A 24,767-nucleotide genomic window follows, 5' to 3' on the forward strand; every position below is an offset into this window, starting at 1 on the left:
GCACCTGATCATAATGACAATAGTCACAGTTAAACAGGGACACTGGGCCGTGGAGGAGGCAGGCGGAGATTCAGTGTTCCCAAGGTGGAAGGAGGAATCCACCTCCCCTGCCCTCCACCCCTGGAAGCTCAGAATGGCCCTTCACCAAGGCTTCTGCAGGGAGAAGTGCACTGGCTGAACCCACCCAAGGTCTCCTCCAATCCTGAGAGCCCCTGGGGAGTCCTTCCCAACTCATGGTGAGCCCAGGTGTGCCCAAAGAGAACTGTGCATCCCAGGACTTTCCGTGGCTAATTGTCCAAAGTAGGCCTTCCTCTGGGTGGGCTCCCCAGGCCAGTCTTTCCAGCAGCCACGGGGGGCATTTACAGTCAGCACCCCCCTTGGGCAGGAACTATGCCGATCAGGATAAAGGCAGAAAGTGTGCTTTGAGGGGCTCAGGAACATGGGTGAAACCACAGTCAGCGGTGGGAATCTGACCAACCTCCGCGCATGAGGGGAGAGAAGCGGCAGAGAGAGTAGTCTCATGGCTACTTGGTGTATCTGAGAGGCACAGGGCTGAGCTGTGACTCTCGGCTCCAGCTCCTCAGCCGCTCCTCAGTGTTGAACGGAGGCCCGGAGTGTTCAGATGAAGAGCTTGGCCTGGTGGCCCTGGGAAGTTATGCTTTGGGGGTTGTGCTTACCCGGGGGGTTGAGCCCGGGGATCCTAGCAATACCTCAGGGCTCCAGGGTCACCTTCATGGCTGGCAGGGCTAGGAGCAGTGGACAAGGCCCATCTGTGTTTTGCTCCATTTTTAGGGTGTTTTTTGGGAGGGATGGCTCCAGGGAAAGTTAGAAGTGAGGAGAGAGTTCGTGCCGAGACCCCCACCTCAACCAGCACCAGATGTTGGGGAAAGGGCTGAAAGACAATGTCTCAAGATTTTCACTCTCCCAAAGCAAACCGGATGTCTCCTCATGTCAGCAAGTCCAATATGCTGCTCATTCATATTGAAGGAGAAGTATCCCCCCAAAACCTTCCAATTGCTCCTCCTCTCCGGAAAATTCAACCACCGGAAAAAGACAACAAGACTCCAACCTCGGGAGGTACATGACAAAGGGGCTGCTAAACACAGGCTGCATTCCATTGGCTTGTTTTCCACTCAAGGCGCGTGAAGTACACGGTGTCGAAATGGATGCTGGTTATTAAAACTGAATGAGAAATTGGTTATATATGTAAAGCTTCCCCACCCTGCTCGCCAGCTCAGCAGCACTTTCCAATGTGTTGGCCATCTTGAAGAAAACTAGGAGAAGGAGAAAAGGAATCCGAACTTATCTTTATGAGCTCCTCAGTGAAATATTTTATTCCACCAAATTCCTGACAAGACATGCAGAAGGAGCCCTGAAGTCTTTGTGAAGTGGGAGTCAAACAGACAAACCCACATCTTAGACCCTCCAAACTCTGTGCTTTCCAACCACTGCGAGGTGGCCAACAAAATGGGCAGGTCTTGTATGAAATGAAGAATGGACCCCAGTACATTCCCGGAGTCCAGAACCCTGGAGAGCCTTGGCTCTCGGGGGGAGGAGCAGAGGGATCGGGGTGGGGTCTCTGACAGGGCAGTGTGTCCCCTGCACCAGCATGCGCTGTGGCCTTAGCGCCTACAGGTCAGCTGCCTCAGGCCCAGCACCATTTGCAGAAAGGGAACCAACTTTGTGGCTGGAGTAGTCAGGTGGTAGCTGGGAGCTCTTGAAGTACGGACGGTTTGGGAGTGGGGTGCGCCTCTGAGTTATTTCAGACTCACGGTGGCTCTATGGGCCAGAGTAGCAGTGCCCCATTGGGTTCCCCAGCCGTGATGTTTCGGGAGCAGATTACCACGCCCGTCGCCCTGCCCAGCTGCTAGTAGTGTGAACTGGCAACCCTCTGGCTAGCAGTGCAGCTCTTATCCGTGGTTAGCACTGTGCCAGCGCTCCTTTCCCCCACTTAGTGGATGGAAGATCTTTGCAGAATGTAAAATGCAGTCGACTTTTCAAAAGAATGGAAATAAGTAGCAACATAATAAATCCTACTACAAGCCAGCATTTCCTTCTACTGAGATAAACCATCCAGGGCTTAATGGGGGGCTTTCTTTAAAGAGCAATGAATAAAATAGACAAGACCAGGTCCATTTGGCTACCTTCCTCGTAGGCCATTCAAGGTAATGAAGGTGAGTTAGTTGACAATATGTAATGTAAACCCACACTTTCGTTGTCGACTAAGAAATGCCAAGAGTCCTGCACGGAGGTGTGGCCTTCGGGGTCACCCCAACAGTGTGCTCAGAGCAGAGGAGGGAAATCAGCAGAGTGGGGCCATTGCTCAGGTAGGGGCATATGCCTTTTCAGCTGCAAATGCTCATGTTCTGCGAGGCTGCATAACTCCACTAACTTGTCTCATTTTTGGATGAAGTCAAAGAAGAACTTGGTCAATCTGATTCTTTCTCTGCCGATATGTGGAATCCCACCACGCCTTCTGATACAGAAACGTTCGCCCTGGGGAAATGCCACACATATTAGTTTCTGAGCACTATGCAGGATTCAAAATTTTCTTAAGCGAGCAGCCAGCCCTGGAAATATGACAATGGACAATATCAACCCTCAGGTATTCGGAATGTGTTATTAGCGTGAGTTTACAACTGCTTAATGAGGGTAAAAGAGGGTTGGCAGATAAGTGACAGTGGGCGGAGAGAGGCAAAACTGCCAAGACAGCAGGCATCCATCCACAAAAGCAATCCTGAGGCTGCAGGGCAACTCCTGGGCTAGCTCCCAGAATCCTGTGCTAACTCTTCTCCTCAAGTCCACCCAGCTCTAGAAGGAGCAAGTAAGGTATCTCTAACCAAAGACCATTCTGAGATTGAGCCAGCCCATAAATCCTATATGGGCCAGCAGAAGGAGAATTGCTCTTTGATGTGAAATCAATCCTGGACACTGGATTTTGGGTTTATTGCTTCTATATTGTTCAATTGCTTCTGTAAATATGTTTTATTAATAGAAATTTGAGTGAACACTATTTTTCAAATGCAGTCAGTGATAACAGATGGAAGCGAAAGCCTAAACAAAAGTGTCTGGGTATAAGATGGACATGTTGATTATTAAAAAAATAATCCTGTGTGTGATAGTTATATGATTGTTTGTCAATCTGAAAGAATTAAGAGTGAAGGGGTGGAGTCTAGCCTGTCAATCAGGTCATAGCCAGTGAGGCCTGCCTGAGGGCGTGGCCTTCTCCCGAGGATTCTGGGAACTCCTGTGTTCCCCCGTGGAGAGGGGAGACACACACTCTCTCTCTGCTGACTCCCGGGGAAACATTGCAGCTGACAAGGCACATGGAGCTACGCTAGTGCCCTGAGCTAGAGAAGCCAACTGGAGACCCTGCCAACACGGAGATGCTTACAATGCCACTGAATCCACAATACCTCCCACCCACTGGCCTGTGATCTTCCTGCATACATCGTCATTACATGTATTTCATGAGTCGGAAGAGAAATTTATAGATTGATATCAGACAGTTGGGCTAATATAGGACTTATGGACTTGATCTGGACTGGGATGTTTTCTCAATATTCAATTGCTCATATATAAAGCTCTTTCCTATAAACATGCCTCTGTGAATTTGTTTCTCTCATCCACCCAGACTAACACACTGTAGGATGCTGAGGCTGTAATAAGGTAATGGGGGGAGGAGGACACACCTTGACAATGGATAGTGGCAATGGTTGTCCAGCCTGGCAGACAGAATTAAGGTCCTTATGCATTCACTCAGTAGGGCGCATAAAAAGGGCCGTCCTGGCAAACATTTGTCTTATGTATTTTACCACAAGTATTTTTCAAATAATCTTTAAAATGCTTCCTGTTTTCTGATGATAAGAGTACTATCTTTCCTTTGCATGAGATGTCAGACATACAAAAAAGGTGAAACACCGGAGACCTGAGTTCAATCAAGCGCCACCATTTTCATGTCATGTCACAGCCACAGCCCACATGTCCCTTCTCCCAACATTTGCTGGGTCTTTTGCGAGCCCTAGAGAGTATGAACAGACCTGGGCTCTGCGCCTGCCTTCTAAGGAACTCAGGAGGGGAATCACCAGTCTCTGCATCTCTTACGCCCCAGGATGGAAGCCAGCATGTCTCAGGTCACCAAGAGGAAGTATGTAGTAAAGGATGTACAGGGGTGGGGGGGCAGCAGCCGATTGTGAAGGTATTCAAGACCCCAGGGAACAACCTGCCTGAGGTGGAGATGGTCTAGGGGAGGCGCTTCCTGGTGAGTCCGCCCTCCCTGTACCCAGAGCGCATTTGGACCAAGAGAGAGGACTTCCTCATTGTGGAGCCCATTGAGGAGGGCGAGGAGGAGGTAAAGGCTGAGATCTCCTTGAGCTCCACAAGGACCATGTGTACTCCCTGTGGGGCCAGGGTCCCTGAAGTGGCCGAGAAACCCAGCATCAGGAACAGACAGACTCAGCCAGCACTCCTTGCCAAGCCCCAGGCACCAGAAGATGAGTCCAGCTCTGGAGATGATTCGGATCTCTTCGTCAACAGCAACCGTAGATTATATCTTGAGAGTGAGGAAGAGAGCGAGGAGGATGAGGAGACAGCCTGAGACTCCGGGACCTCCACTTGGGGTCCCTGGTTGGGACATTCCTAGGGTGCCCTGCAGCTCCTCCCCCCCCCCTTCCAGGGAGACAAAGTTGGCCCCTGGATGAACAAAGCTACACCCTCATTCCTTTGCTTCTGACCGACAAGGCCAGGTGCGCCAGTAGAAAGCTCCACAGCACCCTGGATTGTCCTCTCATGGGGATTAGTTTTCCTGTTTCATCATGGAATATAATTAATACATGCTTTAAAAAAATCCAAAAAAGGAAAATGAAATAACTTTAACTGCTCTCATTTAGGCTTAAAGATGGTTAAATGTTTTTATATACTTCCTTCTATTTCCCAACGTGAAGGTACAAAGAACCTTGGGAAAATATGTCCCTCAAGTGATGCCCAATTAGGGTAAGAATAGGTGTTCAGGTAGTAATCACCCTCATCGTGGGGGAAGCCACGGCAATGAACAGAAACAGCCCCCAGCCAGGAAGCATAAGGGCGCTGAGGAGCTGGGCAAAATGTGACTTCATGGACCGTGGTACCTGGGAACCTGACTTGCTGTGCACACTCTAGTAACATCTCGGTACAACTGCTTTAAAAAGACGGAAATCATATTTCATTATTTATACCTGGATGTATTTATCCAAGGAGACCTTAATTATGAAGAATGACTGAGCACAACCTGTGCTGTTCTGAGAATGTATAATTCAGGCAACTCGATGACTCAGACAACGCAAAGTTAAAATGAGTAATTCTCCGAACGATGGAGAAAGAGAATAGGAGGGTGGGCAAAAAGTCTGTAACCAGCCGTTGTCAGGAAAGAATTAAAGATGAGGTCTAAAGATTCTAACCCACTGCTTACTAAATCCACCAAGGCCTCAGGCCAGAGTCTCTAGAGGACTGTTGAACAAACATCTCACAAGGACTTCGAAGAAAAGGAAACACCAGCACCTTCCCCGGTTCCAGGCGAAGGAGGGTGGCAAACCAAGAGCCTCTCCCTTTTCAACAGTGATGAGGCTGCTGGACTCATGGAAACGAGTCATTCTGGCCAGGGAGGTATCCGGTAGAGCGTTCAGTGTTTTATACATCTCTTCTCCTTCTCCTTCACTTCTTCCCATGTTGTAGATGAAAAGGTGAGGTCTGATGGCATGGTGCTGGGCTATTAACCAGATGTAGCAATTACATAATCTACTGTCAACTTGAGGAAGGGGTGGAGTCTGGTGACCTGTCAATCAGGTCACGGCTTGATGACCTCTGGAGTCCACACACACACTCTCTGCTTGACATTCTTGTTGACAAGCCACATGGAGCTACGCTGATGGAGCCAGAGCCCTGGAGCTGGAGAAGCCACGTGGAGACCCACGCCAGCACTGAGATGCATCTACCGGCACTGCATCCACAAGACTTTCCACCCACTAGCCTCTGATCTCCCTGCATTCAGCATCATTGCAAGTGTTGCATGAGTCTGAAGAGGAATTTATAGATTGGTATTGGACATATGGGCTAATATCGAAATTATAGACTTGAACTGGACTGGGATGAGATGTTTTCTTAATATATAATTACTCTTTGATGTAAAGTTCTCTCTTACACATATATGAATGTCAATGAATTTGTTTCCCTAGTCTCCCCGGACTAACACACCAGAAGTCACTGGCTCGTACTCCCCAGTGCTCCCTGGAAGAATGGTGTAGGGGAGTCTGCCTCCATCCGGACAGCCTGCCTTGGAAACGCCATTGGTTGCTATGAGTAGACATTGACTTGACAGCAAGGGGGTTGATGAGGATGGGTATAGATGAAAAAGTCATTTTAGAGAAGTCAGATAATCTACCCGAGATCGCACTGGTGTGTTTGAGCCCCAGGCCTCAGCTCCTACTGCCAGAGGCAGCCTTTCTTGATCTCAGGAAGGCCTTGTAAACTCAATGCAGAAATGCAGGCAGACCATCAGGGATTTGGCTGCCTTCACAGCATCCCTGACACGCTTGACTGGTCAGTGTCAACTTGCAGCGTGGACTGGTTCACCCAGTCCTTGTCTCTGTTGCACAAGACATTTTTTTGCCGACAGCATAGACGGTTTGTTTATTAAATTTGTGTTCAAGAAACACTGGGACTGACAACACATTTGATAAATCGCCAAAGTGGGATTTATCATTTTCTTGAGGCTGGGACTCTCTCTTGAAACCAATGGGGGAAATGAGAAATGCCACCTGTACGCTGAAAACATTTCATCATGGACACACAGAATGGACAAAGGAGTGAACGGGAGTGAGTCGGGAAAACACCCGGGAGGTTGGGCTGGATCGTGCCAGCGCCCTGGACTGCTGCTAATGCGCCTGGTGAATCAGAGGAGGGAACTGCTGACAACTGTGGCTGGTGGATTGATTCTGACGCAGTGACCCCGCAGGAGGGCACAGAGCTGCTCCACGGTTTCGAAGGCTGTAGGCTTCATGGAAGCAGCCTTGCCACATTGTTCCACCCCAGAGCAGAGGGTGGGTTTGAACTGCCGACCTTTGGATTAGCAGCTGAACATTTCACTGCGTCATCGGGGCTCCAAGGACTTGTGAGAACGTGGTGCTGTGCTCTGGGAGGCTACCCAGCTATTACTCTTCATCTTGGATGGACAACGGTGCTTGTGACCAGCGTGGCGAGGAATTAGGCATCCTGTGCCCAGACACAACCCAAGGGAACCCGCTCATTTAGCTTGCCCAGGACGATACAAAGACCGCCTCTCCCGACCCACCCAGCTTCCAGAGGACGGCAGCCTGTGCGGCTCCAGAGAGCAGACCTTGGAAAGGTGAAGGGGCGTCCTTGGCAGGAGACATGCCGCGAAAGCCAGTGTCCCCCAGGGACTGGACTGCCTGGGGACACGAAACTCCCTCTGCCTCGAGAAACATGACTGACAGATGTCAGGAACATCTGCAGCATGCCATCCGCCATCTCTTCGAGACTGGGAAGGCATGTATAATGTGTGTGGACATGCACGCTCTTTCTGTGTTGCAGCTCAGAAAGCGCTTCGCCTCTCGCCCACCTGTGTGTTATCTGCGTGGACCACCCATGTCGGTAACAGGTCTCCGAGCTCGCTGACCTTACGCCCCTTTTCTGGGACACGTCCAGGCCCATTGGGGGTCCCTGTCCAGCTTTCATGGGACTGCATTTCTTCCACCTCAAAGCCAGTGCGGTCAAAGCTGTCCTGCCCACAGACGCTCCACTCCAGCTTCTTAATTCTTGTCAGAGGCGATGCTGTGTTCCTAGCTGTCGACTGGGACCCTTCCTTGGAGCCTTGCTTTTCTTTTTTTCTATCCAGGGAGATCAGCTATCCTGGGAAGACCGGCTGAAAATATCTGGAGAATCGCTCCACGATTGGCTGTTTCTGCCGCAACTCTCGACCAGGCCCCACTGCCTCACCACCAACGCTGCGTGATTCCCCCAACTTCTGCCTCTCTCTTTCTTCCCTGCCCCCGTCAGCTCTCTTTCCCATCATCTGAGTGAGAAACTGCTCGGTGGTGGCTTCCTGAGATGTACGTGTGAGGAAAAGTCGGCTCCCTTCCCTGTGTGTGGGTGTGGGGAAGGCTGTAGCCAGGGCTCCCCTGGCTGGGGCTGCGGGGCACGAGGGGAGAATGCTGTTAAGAACAAACTGTGTCCCTCAACAACATCTGTTGAGATGCTGTGCCTTCTCTCTCTGAGTAAGGGCCTGCCTGGAAATAGAGGGCTTTCTTTGGCCATGTGAACCAGGCCCCCACCCCACAGTGGGGACGAATCCGAAACCGAATCAGGTCTGAGTTATAAATGAGCAGAACAGACACCGAGGGGCGGCCGGCCCAGGACCTCCCAGGAGAGCCAGATGACACCAGAAAGCGGGAGAGGGTCCCCAGCAGGGACGGTCGCAGCTGAGACCCTGATGGGGTGACTTTTCCCCTCCAGGACTGTGAGGGAGTGAACTTCCATTCTTTACAGACTCCCCCTGGTAGTCAGGCTGCTATGGCAGCGTGCCCACGGGCGCCCAGCTCACACAAGTGAGAGGGAGTCAAGAGCGGGGGGTCACGGGCAGCACTGGATTAAAAGGGACCACCAGCCAAACCAAGAGCGAGCAGGGCTAGCCAATGTGGGCAGGTCAGAGGGGGCAGGCTTGACGACAGGGGCAGGAAGGGTCCCTGGAGAACTGGCTAGGGGCTGGGCAGTTCCTAGTCACAGGGCCCTGGACCCTCCCTCCCTCATCCGGACAGAGACAGATGATCTGACTTCGAATGACCTCTGGCCCTAAAGCTGTGTGAACATCGTAACTACACACGAGAGAAAAAAAGGCCATCATCTGTGATGTCCTACACAGACACCTGCCTCTTACTGCGGACTGGGAAGTTTTACAGGTGGATTCTTGTCACTACAATGAAGTGCTGTTTGAAAACACCTTTCCCAGTTGCTTTAAAAAGCCACTGTTTGGCCAAAGCAGCCCTCAAGATCACCTTGTTGCTAAGTAACACATTGGCTCAGACACTAAGGGATATGCATACCCCAGTCACCTGGGTGAGGCCCCACAGGTGGCAGCCGCTCTGAAAGGAGGGGGCAGAGAAACGATGAGTGGGAATGAAAGAACCGGCGTGGAAATACCGACTGTCCACAGCTGAGGAGACTGTCCACAAGGTCATGGGACACCTTGTGTGGGGACTGTTCAATGGGAGCCTAAGCTGTTGGCAGACCTTCACAGAAAGAGAGGGCGCTCACGCACGCGCGCGCACACACACACACGCCATCTTTTTAAATGGCGATCTGGCAGCAGATGCGTCATTTTGACTCCGAGTCTCTACAGTCTGCAAATACACATCCCGTCATGACCCCTGGCAAGCTTTGGAATCACATCGCGTTCCCTTTCGTGGGAGGAAAGTGAAGAATTTTGAAGGCAGAAGGACAAGCCTGCTCTCCGACTCCACGCCTGTTTAAGGCAAAAACATCAGGAGCCCAAGGTAAATCTTTTGGGCTCAGAGAAACCTGACTCTGTATCAAAAGGAACCCTAAAAGCACCTGGCATTTTTTATTTCATAATTCAACTTGAACCGGGAAAACCTACTGCGGCTCTGTCACCCCACCTGGGTGTCGGGGAAGGGGCTGATTTCCTTCTCTCACTCTATGCAGGGTGTGTCCATCTGGTGGCATTGGGTTGCTAAGCACAAGGTCAGCAGTTCGAAACCACTAGTCCCTCTGAGAGAGACAGAGAGGGCTTCTGGCTCCATCACCAGTCCCAGTCTTGGACCCTCACAGGGGGCAGTTCTACCCTGCCCTGGAGAGTCACCATGAGTTGACTTCCACTTGGGGGCAGGGTGGTCCTGTTGGAGCCCAGCCAGCACAAGCGCTACGCACCGGGCTGTTAACCACAGGCCAGCACTGGAAAGATGGGGCTCTCCACTCCCAGTGAAGCTTTATGGCTTTGGGAACCCACGGGGGCAGGTCACTCCGAGTTGGAATCAACTCGATGGCAGTGAGTTTAGGGAGTACCGGAAATAGGGGGCATATCAGGGGGCTACCGGGTTCATTTTGTAAATGAAAGCTGCTGCCATTGACTTTCAGTTCCTGGCACACTGGGCAAGGTCACGTGGGGTCAGGTGGTACATGGCCACTGACATCACTCTTGCCAAGGTACAGGGCTGACACTTGCAACAATTTTCTTGTCCTTACAGTCACCGGCGTTGTGTTGGGCACGGGAGCCAGAGACTGTAGTGGACTGTCCTCTAAGACAAAGAGGACGGTGGGGAAGAAGAGCATGCTGGTCCAGTGCAGGTGGCCGAGTGGTTGGCAGAAGGCTTTGGGGTTTTATGGTCTCTCCATCCTGCTGAGAAACACGATGTGTTTCCTCTCACCTCATGCTTCCCTAACAGCACCTCAAGCAGAGGCCCCGAGGAGGGGCACGTGCCCTGACCAGCCATCGCCCACAAGCACACGCAGCCCTGGCAGCACTGTGGAGTGATCACTGGGCGGCTAACCTCATGGGCTTCAGGAGGAAGACGAGGCTGTCTGTTCCCACAAAGAGTTGACAGCCTGGGAAACCCTCTTGAGGGTAGCTATGCATGGCAGTTGACTCAATGACTGTCGGTATGGAGTCCCTGGACAGAGCTAACAGGTCATGCACTTGACTGTTAACTGAAAGCTTCGAGATTCAAGGCAAACGGAGGTTCCTTAGAAGAACCGTCTGGCAATCCGCTCCCAACACACCAGCCATGGACGATTGTGTGGAGAACAGATATTCTGGGAAACAGCGTGGAGTCTCCATCACCGGGCCCCAGACCAAATTCCCTGCCTTGGCTCCAGTTCTCACCCACAGTGATCCTACAGGACAGAGTCCGGCTGCCCGGTGAATTTCTGAGATGGTGACTCTTTGCGGGAGTAGAAAGCCTAATCTTTCTCCCAAGGAGCGGCTGGTGGTGCCGAACTGCTCACATTGTGTTTAGCAGCCCAACTGGTAACTTGTTCTGCCATGAGGGCTCTGCTCTCCACCACCGGGGCTCTGAAACATCTGGAAGGAAGCAGCCACGCTCCTGGAACTGGTCTTGGTGGGACGCGAGCAACCAGAGCACAGGTAAGTTCTAAGTTCCTGCTCAGGCATGGGGAGGCTTTGGGGTTTTACGGTCTCTCCATCCTGGTGAGAAACACAATACAGCTTCGCTGTGTTTCCTTCCACCTCCATGCTTCCCCAAGGGAATGGTTCTGGGGGAAAAGCAACAGGCAAATGCTGCCACTGCCAAGACTGGGGTTTACATCTGTCTGTCTGCCAAGCAGACAAGTGCCTTTCTCTTCTCTGGCCGCTCTGCCTCATGACCTCTCTCTGCCTCCCTGGTGGCCTCTGCTCGCCCGTGCCTTTCTGTCTCCTCTTCTTTGAGCCTGCCCCCTCCTTCCTCACACTGATTCCATGCTGGCAGCCCTGGCTCTCCAGGCTCTCGCCCTCTCTGGGAGGGGCTCACACAGCAAGGCCTTCCCCACCGTGCGCAAGTTAGGTCCCATGGCACATTAGACATGGGCTAGCTGCTGGCGTCTCATCATGACCATGTGGAGCTACAAAGATTTTTAAAGCTCAGACATGACATGCCATAGAAGTCCGTCAGTATCTGTACAAGCTTCTTCAATATTTCCAGCTTGAAGCCCTGTGAGACCACCCAGAGAGCCTTGGCGAAGGGGGCTGGCTTCCAAAGGAGCATCAATGCTGGGCAAGGGGCTCTGGAATCAGGAGGCTGGCCTCCAGCAGAAGGGAGGGAAAACAGAGAACACTGACACAGAATCTGAGATGGAAATCGCACCCTGGCCTGGCGAAACCAACCTAGTAGGCCCAGCATTCCACTCGGGTTCTAAGATCATCCAAGAGCAGTTTCCACTTTCTACAGAAAGCAACGCCAAAAATAAAACCTTGTAAAAATGGCTTTCTGTCTCCTGAGAGAAATTGTAGCTGCTTCTTTTATGAAGTGGGGAAATGACTCTGTCATAGGTACTATGGGGGTCAAGGCAAAAGCAAGTTGGGAGGAAAACGAAAGAGCCCAGCAGACCAGTACCTGCCTACAGAGAAGGCATCCCTGGTGGCACAGTGGTCCAGAGGGTGCCTGCGAATGGAAAGGCTGGCAGTTCAAACCCACCAGCTGTCCTGTGGGAGTTTCTGTCAAGATGACGGCTGTGGAAACCCAGGAAGCCATTGGTTCTACCATGTCGTACAGGATCACTAAGAGTTGGAGTCAACTGAAAGGGCACCCACCGGCACCCACAGAGAAAAGGCACTCTCACTCCTGCACAGGGACAGTCCTCGGGGGCTGAGAAATTCTGAAAGGAAGAGCTGGACTGAGAGGAGAATTGTTCTCATCACAAAGCAACACAGCTGGGCGCACCATGAGAAGCAAATCATGAGAGGCCAGGGGATGCAGGGGGGGGGGGCAGGCTTGCAGATGGGTCAGGGCTGATGACTACAGGAAAGGGGAATAGACTGGGCTGCCTGTGTGTCCTGCAGGGACAGCAGGACGTTATGTTGATTCTGTGACCTACTAAGTTGGGTTCAAATTCTTCAAGGCCAACCCTCACCCTTGACCTTGTTTCCCTCCAAACACTTTGATTTCCTTCACGGCTCCCACTGCCCTCGTTCCTGGGAGCTGAACCTATCCAAATCCTCTGCATTTGTACCTGCTCAGGGCAGAATCCCTTCTTACTCTATCTCACAAATCTCTCCTTCAATCAAGTTCCTAAAGACCCAACTCCAGAGCCCAGAGATCATGCAGAGCCTCGCCCAGCTTTGAACCCCTCAGGAGTGACAGGTAGAACTGCTTCCCGAGAACAGTACTTCCTGAGAGCCTGGGGACCTCAGAGTCAGGGCAAGGCCAGGCCGGAGCATGGGCAACCATGCCTGGGCCAGGTCAACTCCCACCACGGCCTATCAGGACAATGAGATAGATTCTCACAAACAAGCTCTAGTCTCCCTCTTTCATACAACAAAGATAGCATTGCTTGCCTGGCAGTGGTCTCATGAGGACTGAGTGAGAGAATGTTTGTAAAAGACCTACGTTTGACGGAGACAAGTCAGTCAGAGTGCAATGTAGCAACGATGAAACATATAACTTTCCTCTAGTTCCTAAATGCTTCCTCCACCCACTACCACAATCCCAAATCCACCTTATAAATCTGGCTAGACCAGAGGATGTACACTGGCACAGATGGGAACTGGAAACACAGGGGATCCAGGACAGATGAACCCCTCAGGACCAGTGGTGAGAGTGGTGATACCGGGAGGGTAGAAGGAAGGTGGGGTAGAAAGGGGGAACCGATTACAAGGATCTTCATATAATCCCCTCCCTGGGGGATGGACAACAGAAAAGTGGGTGAAGGGAGACATCCAACAGTATAAGACATGACAAAATAATAATAATTATAAGGTATCAAGGGTTCACGGGGGGAGGGGGGAGGCGGGGAGGGAAGGGAAAAATGAGGAGCTGATACCAAGGGCTCAAGTAGAAAGCAAATGTTTTGAGAATGATGATGGCAACAAATGTACAAATGTGCTTGACACAATAGATATATGTATGGATTTTGATAAGAGTTGTATGAGCTCACCAATAAAATCATTTTTAAAAAAGACCAAAGTTTGGTGCTTGGTACGTCTATAGCAGTTACTGCTATAATTCGTAGTATTGCTGAAAGGCATTTAGACATTCTTTCATGGCTACCGAGGAAGGCTATTGTTATCGGTAGGTGCTGTGAGCTGATTTTCACTCATGGTGACTCCATGGGACTGAGTAGCATGCCTCCCATAGAGTTTCCTAGGCTGCATCTTTAAGGGGAAAGCCTGGCAGATCTCTCTCCTGGGCAGCTCTAGGTGGGCTCAAGTCACCAGGCTTGCCTGTGGCAGGCAAGGGCTTAATGGTCATGCCACCAGGGTGATTTATGGATCACAATACACACATACATACAAGGAGGCTTGTGAAAGCAATGATCGACACATAAGTGAATCCCAACCCCACCCCCAGGGGAACAAACAACAGAAAGGAAGGGAGAAAGCGGTCTGTGTAAAGATATGAAAATAATAATAAGTTACAATTTATCAAGGGGAAATGAGAGTGGGAAGAAGGGGGGAAAGAGGAGCTGATACCAAGAGATCAAATAGAAAGTAAATGTTCATAAAACAATGATGGCAACATTTGTACATATGTGCTGGATATAACTGATGTATGGATTGTTATAAGAGCTGTAAAAGCCCCCAGTAAAATGAGCTTTTATTTTTGGACGAAGTCAGCTGCATTTTATTTTTACAGTGAAGAAGTCTTCTCTTTTTTCTTCCTTCATATTCTATCATGATAACAGAAAAAGTTATTTGGAAGCTTGGAATTTTTCTAATTTGTTTAACTTTTTTATAAATAAAAAGTGTGAAAGTGAAATTAAAGGTAATGGAATTATTCCATGGGCTTTCTAAAGCCCTTTCATATGTATAAAATATCAATATATACTTATTTAAGTAGCTGAACATACATGAAATAGAGCAGGCAAAATTAATACATCTATGGTATAAAGTTTTAACTAATGATTAAACACCAAGTGAACCAAAGACCTATGATTAAAGCTTGAAGGAAGAAAAAAAAAAGTTTGAAGACAGACGGGCACTAGGAATTCAGAAGTGACTGGTGTGTTTGAAAATGTCAGGCAGTGGCCCTCATTTGCAAGAGCAAGCTCTGAGTATAACTGGGTACGTGTCCTTTCAGCAGACCTGCCTGTCCCCAGAGACGGTGACCCTGGGGGGGCATGCTATGGAAACCCACTCAGACATCCCATCCCAAGCTTCTCTTACCTTGGAGCCAACGAGCGTGTACAGCCACTGGATGGTTTCATTGTGGCTGGTCACTCCGTTCATCCCATCCACATACAACATAATCTGGCCCAAAGCTACAGAGAAGAACATAGGAAACACGGGGTCACTGTGGTTTCGTAGGTAAATATGCTCTTCGGTAATCACGTCCGTTGAGATTCTGAGATGCTAAGTACGCTGTAATGTAACGGATAGAATCCATATTCTTGGGCTCTGAAGTTAGCTAAATTTCAGTTCATAGAGAAGCGTATTGACCCCACCAGAAGAAACGAGAGCTATTCCCAGCGCCCGCAGTGTGCAATTTAGGCACCCAAACCAGCGATTATTGTTGCTTTGGCCTTGATGGACACATGTTTATTTTTGATGGTTCTTTAGCTCTGTGCCCTGCCAGACATGGGTGAAGGTCCATGCTAGATGGTGTCTGGGTTGTTGGGGGCCAAGAGGACACATACATTTCCTAAAGCAGCCTGTCTAGCGCCCCAGCTGATGATGAAGCAAACCCCGGGCTCCACGATTATCCTGAGAAGATACCATTCCTTTCAGTAAAGGGCAAGTATGGACTTAAATCTTTTTTTTTTAATATTTTATTAGGGGCTCATACAACTCTTATCACAATCTATACATATACATACATCAATTGTATAAAGCACATCTGTACATTCCTTGCCCTAATCATTTTCAAACATTTGCTCTCCACTTAAGGCCTTTGCATCAGGTCCTCTTTTCTTTCCCCTCCCTCCCCGCTCCCCCCTCCCTCATGAGCCCTTGATAATTTATAAATTATTATTTTGTCCTATTTGCCCTATCCGGAGTCTCCCTTCCCCCCCTTCTCTGCTGTCCATCCCCCAGGGAGGAGGTCACATGTAGATCCTTGTAATCGGTCCCCCCTTTCCAACCTACTCACCCTCCACTCTCCCAGTATCACCCCTCACACCCCTGGTCCTGAAGGTATCATCTGCCCTGGATTCCCTGTGCCTCCAGCTCCTATCTGCGCCAGTGTTTAAATCTTATCTATTGATTTGTTTAAGAGATTTCAGCTAAAAACACCAGAAATCATGGGGGGTGGGGGGAGCCCTAAACTCTTAGTTTAGGAAAATAACACGCACAACAGATTGTCAATACTCTCAAAAACCAAAACCAAAGGACCATGTTTTGTTTGGGGGTTTTTGCCATTAACCAAATGTGGTGCCCCAACAGGAAGCATAAACTATAAAATATTATCATTGATATCACAGGCAAGGGAAACTTTGCTGAATAGCTTCCAACAATGGTTGTAGCAATACATTGACAGGCAGCTGCTAGGGGTTCAGGCCGGAGTCAGAAGAAGACATGGGACAAGGGATATCATTGCTGATGTCAGATGGATCTTGGCTGAAAGTAGAGCATACCAGAAAGATGCTTACTTGTGCTTTATTAACTATGCAATGGCATTTGATACTGTGGCCCATAACAAACTATGGGTAGGCTTGAGAAGAATGGGAATTCCAAACCACTTCGTTGTGCTCATAAGAAACCAAAAGGCAGTTGTGTGAACAGAATAAAGGAACAGAATAAGGGAACGTGTGCATCAGGGTTGTAGCGTCTCACTATACTTATTCACTCTGGATGTTGAGCAAATAATCAGAGAAGCTACATTATGCAAAGAATGTGATGGGCAGATGACACAACCTTGCTTGCCGAAAGTGAGGAGGACTCGAAGCACTTGCCGATGAAGGTCAAGGACTGCAGCCTTCAGTACGGATGACAACGCAATGTAAAGGTGAGCACACTCCTCACACCTGAACTACTGGGTAGCATGATGCTTAATGGAGAAAAGATGGAGATCGTCGAAGACACTGCCTTGCTTCACTCCGCAGGCAGTGCTCCTGGAAGCAGCAGTCACTCTGCTGCACATGACTTCTTTAGAGTGTTGAAATGCACATGTGTCCCTTTGAGGACTAGGGTGTGCCTGACCCGAGCCATGGGATTTTCATTCTTTCTTTTTTAATAAGTCATTTTATTGGGGGCTCTTACAGCTCTTATCACAATCCAAACATCAGTTGTATCAAGCACGTCTGTACATGTGTTGCCATCATCATTTTTAAAAACATTTTCTTTCTACTTGAACCCTTGTTACCAGCTCCTCTTCCCCCACCCCGCCACCACCACGAACCCTTGATAAATTATAAATTATCATTATTTTCATATCTTACACCGCCCACTGTCTCCCTTTGCCCACAGTATGGTTGTTCGTGCTCCTGGGAGAGAACTCCTGGGGGGAGTTATACATCAATCATTGCAATCGGTTATCCCTTCTCCCCTACCTTCCCCCTACCCTCATAGTATCGCTACTCCCATTACTGTTCTGGGGCAAGGGGTGGTTATCTGTCCTGGATTCTGTGTGCTGAGAGCTTTTATCTGTACCACTGTACATGCTCCAGTTTAGCCAGGTTTACAAGGTAGAACTGGGTCATGATAGTGGGTGTGTGCGGAGGAGTGGGACAGGGGCCGGAAGCATTCAAGAACTTGAGGAATATTGTGTGTTTCGTCAGTGCTATACTGCACTCTGGCTGACTCATCCCTTCCTTGTGACCTTTCTGTGAGGGGATGTTCAATGGTCTACAAATGGGCTTTGGGTCTCCACCATGGTATTTTTAATTGCCTCATATGCACATGAAAGTTGGAGGCTGATTATGAAAGACCATAGACGAACCAATGCATATAAATGTGGTGCCAGAGAAGGCTATGACTGCACCATAGACTGGCAGAAAGACAAACAAATCTGTCCTGGAAGAAGTACAGCCAGAAAGCTCCTTAGAAGCAAGGATGGTGTGATGCCATCTCAAGTTCATTGGACATGTTGTCAGGAGAGACCAGTCCCTAGAAGAAGACATGTTGCTAGGTCAAATAGAGGGTCAGAGAAAAAGAGGAAGATCTTCGATGAGGTGGATGGACACTGTGGCTGCAACAGTGGGCTCCGTCCGACATATGACAAGTGTGAGGATGGCCTGGGCCTGGGCAGCGTTTCCTGCTGTTGTATACGGGGTCACTAGGTGAGTCAAACCGACTCAACAGGACCGCCTAACCACAAACACAAAGACGCATCAACATATGGAGCCTGGAGGTGTAATGGTCAAGCACTCAGGTGTTACCTGCGAGGTCAGCTGCTGGAACCCTCTAGAAGCTCAACAGGAGAAAAGACCGGGGGACGACAAAGACTGCAGCCCAGGAAACCTGATGGGAGAGTTCTCATCTGTCACAATGGGTCTCTCTGAGTCAGAATTGATCTGGAAGCACTTGACAACAAGAAGAATCGAGACAAATTGATTCTTGGAGTCTAGATCCCTACAGGATCTACTGCTATAGAGTCGATTCTGACTCATCTCAACTGCTGAGGACTGAGTAGAATGGCTTCTTTCAGTTTCTGAGACTGTAAATAATTATCAAAGCAGACAGCTCCATCTTTCTTCCAGAGAGCAGCCAATGGGTTTGAACCGCCAACCTGGAGGTCAGCAGGCCAATGCTTCTATCTCACTGTACCATTAGTGACCCTATAAAACCCAAAGTCCCAAACCCATTGCCATCAAGTTAGTTCCACCTTGAGCTACCCTGTGGGACACAAAAGAGCCCGTGTGGGTCTCCAAGTCTGTAAACAGGTGTGGAAGCAGCCAGCCTCACCTTTCTCTCATGCCGCCTAAGTCACCCCAGCTGCAGAGAGCCTCCGTGACAGGGCAAAACGGCCACACAGAATTTCCAAGGCTGTAACCACCACAGAAGCCAACTGCTACATCTGTCTCCCAGGATGCAGTTGTGGGGTTTGAACTGCTGACTTCAGTTAGTAGGTAACACTTTCGTCACTGCACTGCCAGGCTCCTTAACATACCCTAAGTAAATGCCCACTAACTCAATGTGTCGTTGATGACAAGTCACAGAGACCCTGCAGGGCAGGTAGGAGTGCTCCGTGGGTTTCCCAGGCTGGAACTTCACTTTCTTTCTTGGCACAGCAGGAGTTCACATGCTGAACTTGCTGCTGGAAGCCCAGTGCAGACCCCACCGCCACCAGGGGTCCCTGATTCACACACCTGGCAGTGACATTTTTTTTTCTTCAGGCATTATAACTTTTTTTTCTGGTAACAAATATCATTCAGAAAATTGAAAACTGCAGAAGAGTATTTTAAGATAAATATCATTCATCTGTTTCAGGAGCAACATCCTGAAGATATTGATATATTTTTCTTACAGATTCGTTTCTATGCATTAACATACACACAGAGTTTATGTGTGACTTGGAGAAAATCTATATGAAATGGTATTTATGGAACAGAACAAAATACAAATTAAGGAAAATACACTAAGTACAAATTAGGCAAATATAGATAGTTGATGTTTGAGAACCCATTCCCAATTCTTCCTCCAAAGGATCAAGGAGAGAAACCAAAAAAAAAAAGGAAGGAAGGGAGGGGGGAGCGAATAAACCAAGGGACAAGAGAACAACAAGAGATCTAAAATTGATGGCAAGGAGGGTGTAGGATGCCTGATGGGGCTTGAGCAAGTGCCATGAGGCCAAGATGAATTACTGACAGCCCAATGAAGGTCAAACATGACAGTGAGATAAGACAAAAGTAAATAGAGGAAAGAACTAGGAGGCAAAGGACATTTATAGAGGTCTAAATACAGACAGGTACATATGTAAATATATTTAGATATAACAATAGGGAAATAGATCTATGTGCATATATTTATAAGTTAAGTATAAAGGTAGCAGACGGACATTGGTGCTCTACTCAAGTCCTCCCTCGATGAAAGAAGACTTTGTTCTAATAACCTGGCATTCTATAATGCTCACCTTCCCCGACACTATCACTGAAGACAAAGTGGGTGCATAACTAAATGTGTTGAAGAAAACTGATGGTGCCCAGCTGTCTGGGGTCTCAAAGGCTTGAAGATAAACAAGTGGCCAACTAGCTGAGAAGCAACAAAGCCCACATGGAAGAAGAACACCAAACTGTGTGATCATGAGGTGTTGATTGGATCAGGTATTAGGCATCAAAAATCCAGAACAAAAAATCATATCACTGTGAATGAGGGGAGTGCAGAGTAGAGACCCAAACCCCATCTGTAGGCAACTGGACATCCCCTTACAAAAGGGTCACAAGGAAGAGACAAGCCAGTCAGGGTGCAGAATAGCACCAATGAAACATACAACTTTCCTCTAGATCTTTAAGGCTTCCTCCTCCCCACTATCATGACCCTAATTCTACCTTACAAATCCAGCTAGACCACAGTATGTACACTGGTACAGATAAGAGCTGGAAACACAGGGAATCCAGGGCAGATAAACCCCTCAAGATCAATAATGAGAATAGCAATACCAGGAAGGGGAAGGGGAAGGTGGGGGGAGAAAGTGGGAACCAATCACAATGATCACCATATAACCCCCCTCCCAGAGGGACGAACAACAGAAAAGTAGGTGAAAGGAGACAGTGGTCAGTGTAAGATATTAAAATAATATTATATATTATCGAGGGTTCATGAGGGAGGGAGGGTGAAGGAGGGGAGAATGAGCTGATACCAATGGCTCAAGTAGGAAGAAAATGTTTTGAAAATGATGATGGCAACATATGTACAAATGTGACTGACACAATGGATGGATGTATGGATTGTGATAAGAGCTGTAAGAGCCCCCAATAAAATGATTAAGAAAGAAAGTCAACAGGTACTCGTATACAAAGAGGAATGAGAGGAAGCCTGTACCGTGTCGAACACTGGGCGTTCTTAGTTTTAGAAGTTTCATGCGCTCATCTGTGGCTGTCGAGAGAAGCACCCCCACCCCCACCCCCACCCCACTCTCTCTCCTTCAGAAAGATGCTGCCCTGAGAAAGAACTGGGAATTTAGCACACACGCGCGCGCACACACACACACACACACACACACACACACACACACACCCTTCTCCCTACCCCTCCTCTCCCCCACCCCCCTCAACTGGCAAATGTCCCAGGAATGGTGGCTCACACCAGTCCTTTTCCCAGTCCTTAAATTCCATTGCTGAGGAAGCTTGTCCTGAGGCACTCTGTAGCATCTGCCTCTAAATCCACCTAAAGGTGCAGCGAGTGAGAGAGAGCTGCTTCAACCTCCCTGCAGGCTGAGAAGGCAGGAATGAAGTTCACCCTCAATGCTAAGGGCTTTCAGTAATGCAAACGCACAGGAAACCAGGCAACTGCTCGGAAAGAGGGCGGCACGTCAGCAATGAAGAACGGACACAGATTGCTTTCAGCTTTCTAGGACCTACTCCGCTCCCAAGGCTTTCAGCTGCTCACACTGGAGGAGTTAAGCCACCAGGAGGTTAATATCTAATAAGCACACCAGGACCCTAATGCGAGCAACCCTTCCTGCAAAACCCAGCAGAGACACAAGATGGCGCTAAACAGAGTCACTCACCTTGAGGCTGCACTGATTGAAAAGCCTCACCTTGGGCTGGCAAGGGAAAAAAAATCACACAGGAGATAAAATCTATGACCCGAAAGCCTGTGCGTTGGGGGTCACAGGTGCCGGGAAAATTAGTGCTTGTCATGAGGAAGGTGAGATTGTCTGAGGAGTTGATATTCAACTCATAGCGACCCCACCCCCACCCCGGGATAACCTGATGAAGTTTATTAGGCTGCAATCTTTTAAGGGGTGCCATGAGCTGAAATGACTTCACACCAGAGGGGCTGTTCTTGGGTCTTTTCCCGAAGGAACTCAGGCCGCTCTCCCAGCTGCTACCAGAAAGTCGCCGGGGACTCCTGGACAGAAGGTTCTGGCCATAGGGAGTCAAGAAAACGTGATGGGGCCGCTCGACTGTCATGTGAGATTGCTATGCATCAAAAGTGGCCAGACACCACCTCACGACAGCAGCCCACAGCTGTGGACATCTAAGTCTGGATTCTCTATTCTGCTCCCCTGATGTACCCGTCTATTCCTTTCCAAGACTGTGCATTCCTCACTAAGGTAACGTTCCTCTTTTCCAAAATTCTTTGGCCATGCTGGTTATTTTGCAGTCTCAGATACATTTTAGAAATAAATTGTCCACGTCTTTAAACAAAATTCTATTTTCTGGAAACTTTATGAGCATGGCATTAAACCTATACATCAGTTTTGTGAGAACTGCTATCTCACTGTGCTGAATTTTCAATTGACCACAAACCTATTATGTCTAGTTGGTTGTTCTGATTACCTTTGTCTGTGTTTTTTAATTTTCAGCATACAGATTCCACATGCATTTTGTTAAATGCACGAGGGAGTACCGCCCCCCCCCAAAAAATGTAAAACAGCCCCGCCCAGAGGAGCTGTCATAGTATGCATTTTTCCCACTAGGCAAGCATCTAGCGACTCACTCTGAGTTCGAGCAGCCAGCGGCACCTCCTGGTAAGGTTCTCTGGTCACAGTGAATTTGTTTGTAAAAGCAGTTCACTCGTGCCTTGTTTCTTGTGAGGGCCGATTTAAGAGAACAGCGTGCGATTGTGAAATTCTGTTTCCTGCTCAGGAGCAATGCCACAGAAACTGTTGTGATGTTGAACACAGCTTACAAGGCCAGTGCTATGGGGAAAACTTGAGTATACGAGTGATTTTATTTCAAAAACAGTGAAATGTCGACCGATGACAAACCTCATTCTGGACATCCGTTAATTTCCTGAATGAATGAGCATGTTGACAAAATGGGTGCACTGTGCTCAGAGACTGACAACAGACCACTGAAGAGATGGGGAAGTTATCGGGACTATCTTGGAGCTCGGCTCAGCGATTTTTAACAGAAGACTGTGCCTCAGGTTCTGACGAACCAGGCAAAAGGGCATCAAGTGGAAACATGCTGTGCTTTGAAAGAACAGCTCCAAAGCAACCCAGCCATTCCCCCAAGGTCGTTACTGGTGAGGAGACATGGTGCTATTCTTATGACCGGGAAACCAAACATCAATCAAGCCAGTGGGAGACGCCATCGTCATCTTGTCTCAGAAAAGCTCATCAAGTGAAATCAAAGATCAAGACAATGTTGTTTTGTTTTTTAATGAGGGTGCTAGTGCATTTGGAGTTCATTCCACCAGGTCGGACTGTTAATCAAGCTTTCTACTGAGAGGTTCTGAACAGATTGCATCACAGTGTGTGGCACAAAGGCCTGATTTGTGGCAGACGGGGGCAGGGTTGGCCACCACGATGCACCTGCTCATGCCGCCCTCTCAGTGAGCACCTTTTGGGCATCAAACCCAGCATGCCTCTCTTGCCCCACACACCTTACTCAGCTGACCTTGCTCTGTGCGACTTCTTTTTGTTTCTGCGAGTGAAGAGGGACATGAAGGGACAACAGCTTGGTGCTGTAGAAGACATGAAGAAAAACAAGGGAGGTGCTGTCCGCCATCCCAACCAGAGGAGTTTCCAGGGATGGAACTGCAGATTTGACAAGTGTATTAAGAGTAGTGGAGAGTACTTTGAAGGTGATAAGGTTGCTTTGTAAATCAATTTAAATAAATAGCTTTTAGGGGGGGAAATGTTTTGTTGAGTACCCTCCTATGTATACATATTTTGTACTTTGGGGATTTTGCAAATGGTATGCTAATTTTTTTTACCATTCTCAATTGCTTATTACTCAAACCCACTGTCATCAAGTCAATTCTGACTCATGGTGACCCTACAAGATAGAGGAAAGCCGCTCCTGTGAGCTTCCAAGACTATGGAGGAGAGAGCCTTCTCTTTCTCCCGCAGAGCAGCTGGTGGTTTCAAACTGCTAGGCTTTGGGTTAGCAGGCCAACGCGTGACCCACTGTGTCACCAGGGCTGTATTCCACTATACAGAAACACAGTTGATTTGTTTGTGCTGCCTATGTAACCTGCCACTCTGATAATTCCAATTGTAGGTTTGAAAAAGTAGATGCCCTGAAAACTTCTACCTGCATAATGCTTTCTGTGAATGAGAATGTGACGTCTTCTGTCCCAGCCTGCCTGCCTCCAGCTATCCTTCCCCTGGCTTTACTGCGTTCATTGAAACTTTCGGTTTAATGTTCAGCAGAGTGGCGAGAACAGATATTGTTGTCTTTTCCCCAATGCTAGGGCAGCGTGGCCATTAAGTCTGAAGTTAACTGGACAGCTTTATAAAGGCTCTTATCAAGGTGAGGGACTCACTTCAATCCCTAGGTTTGTTTTGCTTTGCTCACAAGTGGATGGTAAATTTCATCAAGTGCTTTTTCTGCACCAATTGAATTGATCATGTGCTTTTGCTTTCTTAGATGGTTTATATATTTTTTCTTGCATGTAATCTTTTTTAAACACAATTTTATTGGCACATAATCCACATATCATACAATATTCAATCATATCAAGAAGCTGTACAATCATTACCACCATCAATTTTAGAACATTTTCTTCTTTCTGGTACTCATTGATGTTAGCTCCCCATTTCCCCACAACCTCCCCTGCTATAACCCCAAGAAATCATTAATCCAGTTGCCATCTTCACAGAGTTACCTATTCTGGATTTCATTTCCAGAAAAACATATTAAAAAACCCAACAACAAACTAACAACAGCAGCAAAATAAAACGCAGTAAAACCTCAACTGAAGAGTAGACAACATTAAAAACTACAAATTTAAAAATGGGTCTAAAGGGAGCGCAAATGATAAGGTATTACGTTTTAAGATAACTACACCTGCCGTAATTCACTTTCCAGGGAGCTCTGCATGGCAGCAAAGTCTTTCACATCCCTGGTGTACGGTCACTAGAGCCCTCATCCATGGGTACTTCCTCTTCACTTAAAAAAATTAATTTTCACCCATTTTCAATGGGTCAAAAAAGAGACCAAATAAGACATTACATTTTAATCTAACTATATCTACCATAATCCTCTCTACAGTGCTCTCT

The 24,767-nt window shown here is 48.4% G+C and overlaps 1 protein-coding gene and 1 pseudogene across 8 annotated transcripts in view; one reads left to right on the plus strand and one right to left on the minus strand.

The window, feature by feature from the left end:
* Nucleotides 1–24,767, minus strand: part of FHOD3 (formin homology 2 domain containing 3) — a 475,205-nt gene that overhangs the window by 175,698 nt on the left and 274,740 nt on the right. For all 8 annotated transcript variants that reach the window (XM_075533135.1, XM_075533134.1, XM_075533133.1 and 5 more), the window contains exon 6: nt 14,882–14,976. In XM_075533135.1, the coding sequence (XP_075389250.1) occupies nt 14,882–14,976 (95 nt within the window). The remainder of the gene's footprint in view (nt 1–14,881; nt 14,977–24,767) is intronic.
* On the plus strand, nt 4,125–4,597 carry LOC142428031 (putative RNA-binding protein EIF1AD pseudogene; annotated as a pseudogene).

Source organism: Tenrec ecaudatus, chromosome 15 (assembly GCF_050624435.1).
Source record: "Tenrec ecaudatus isolate mTenEca1 chromosome 15, mTenEca1.hap1, whole genome shotgun sequence".
Classification (NCBI taxonomy): domain Eukaryota; kingdom Metazoa; phylum Chordata; class Mammalia; order Afrosoricida; family Tenrecidae; genus Tenrec; species Tenrec ecaudatus.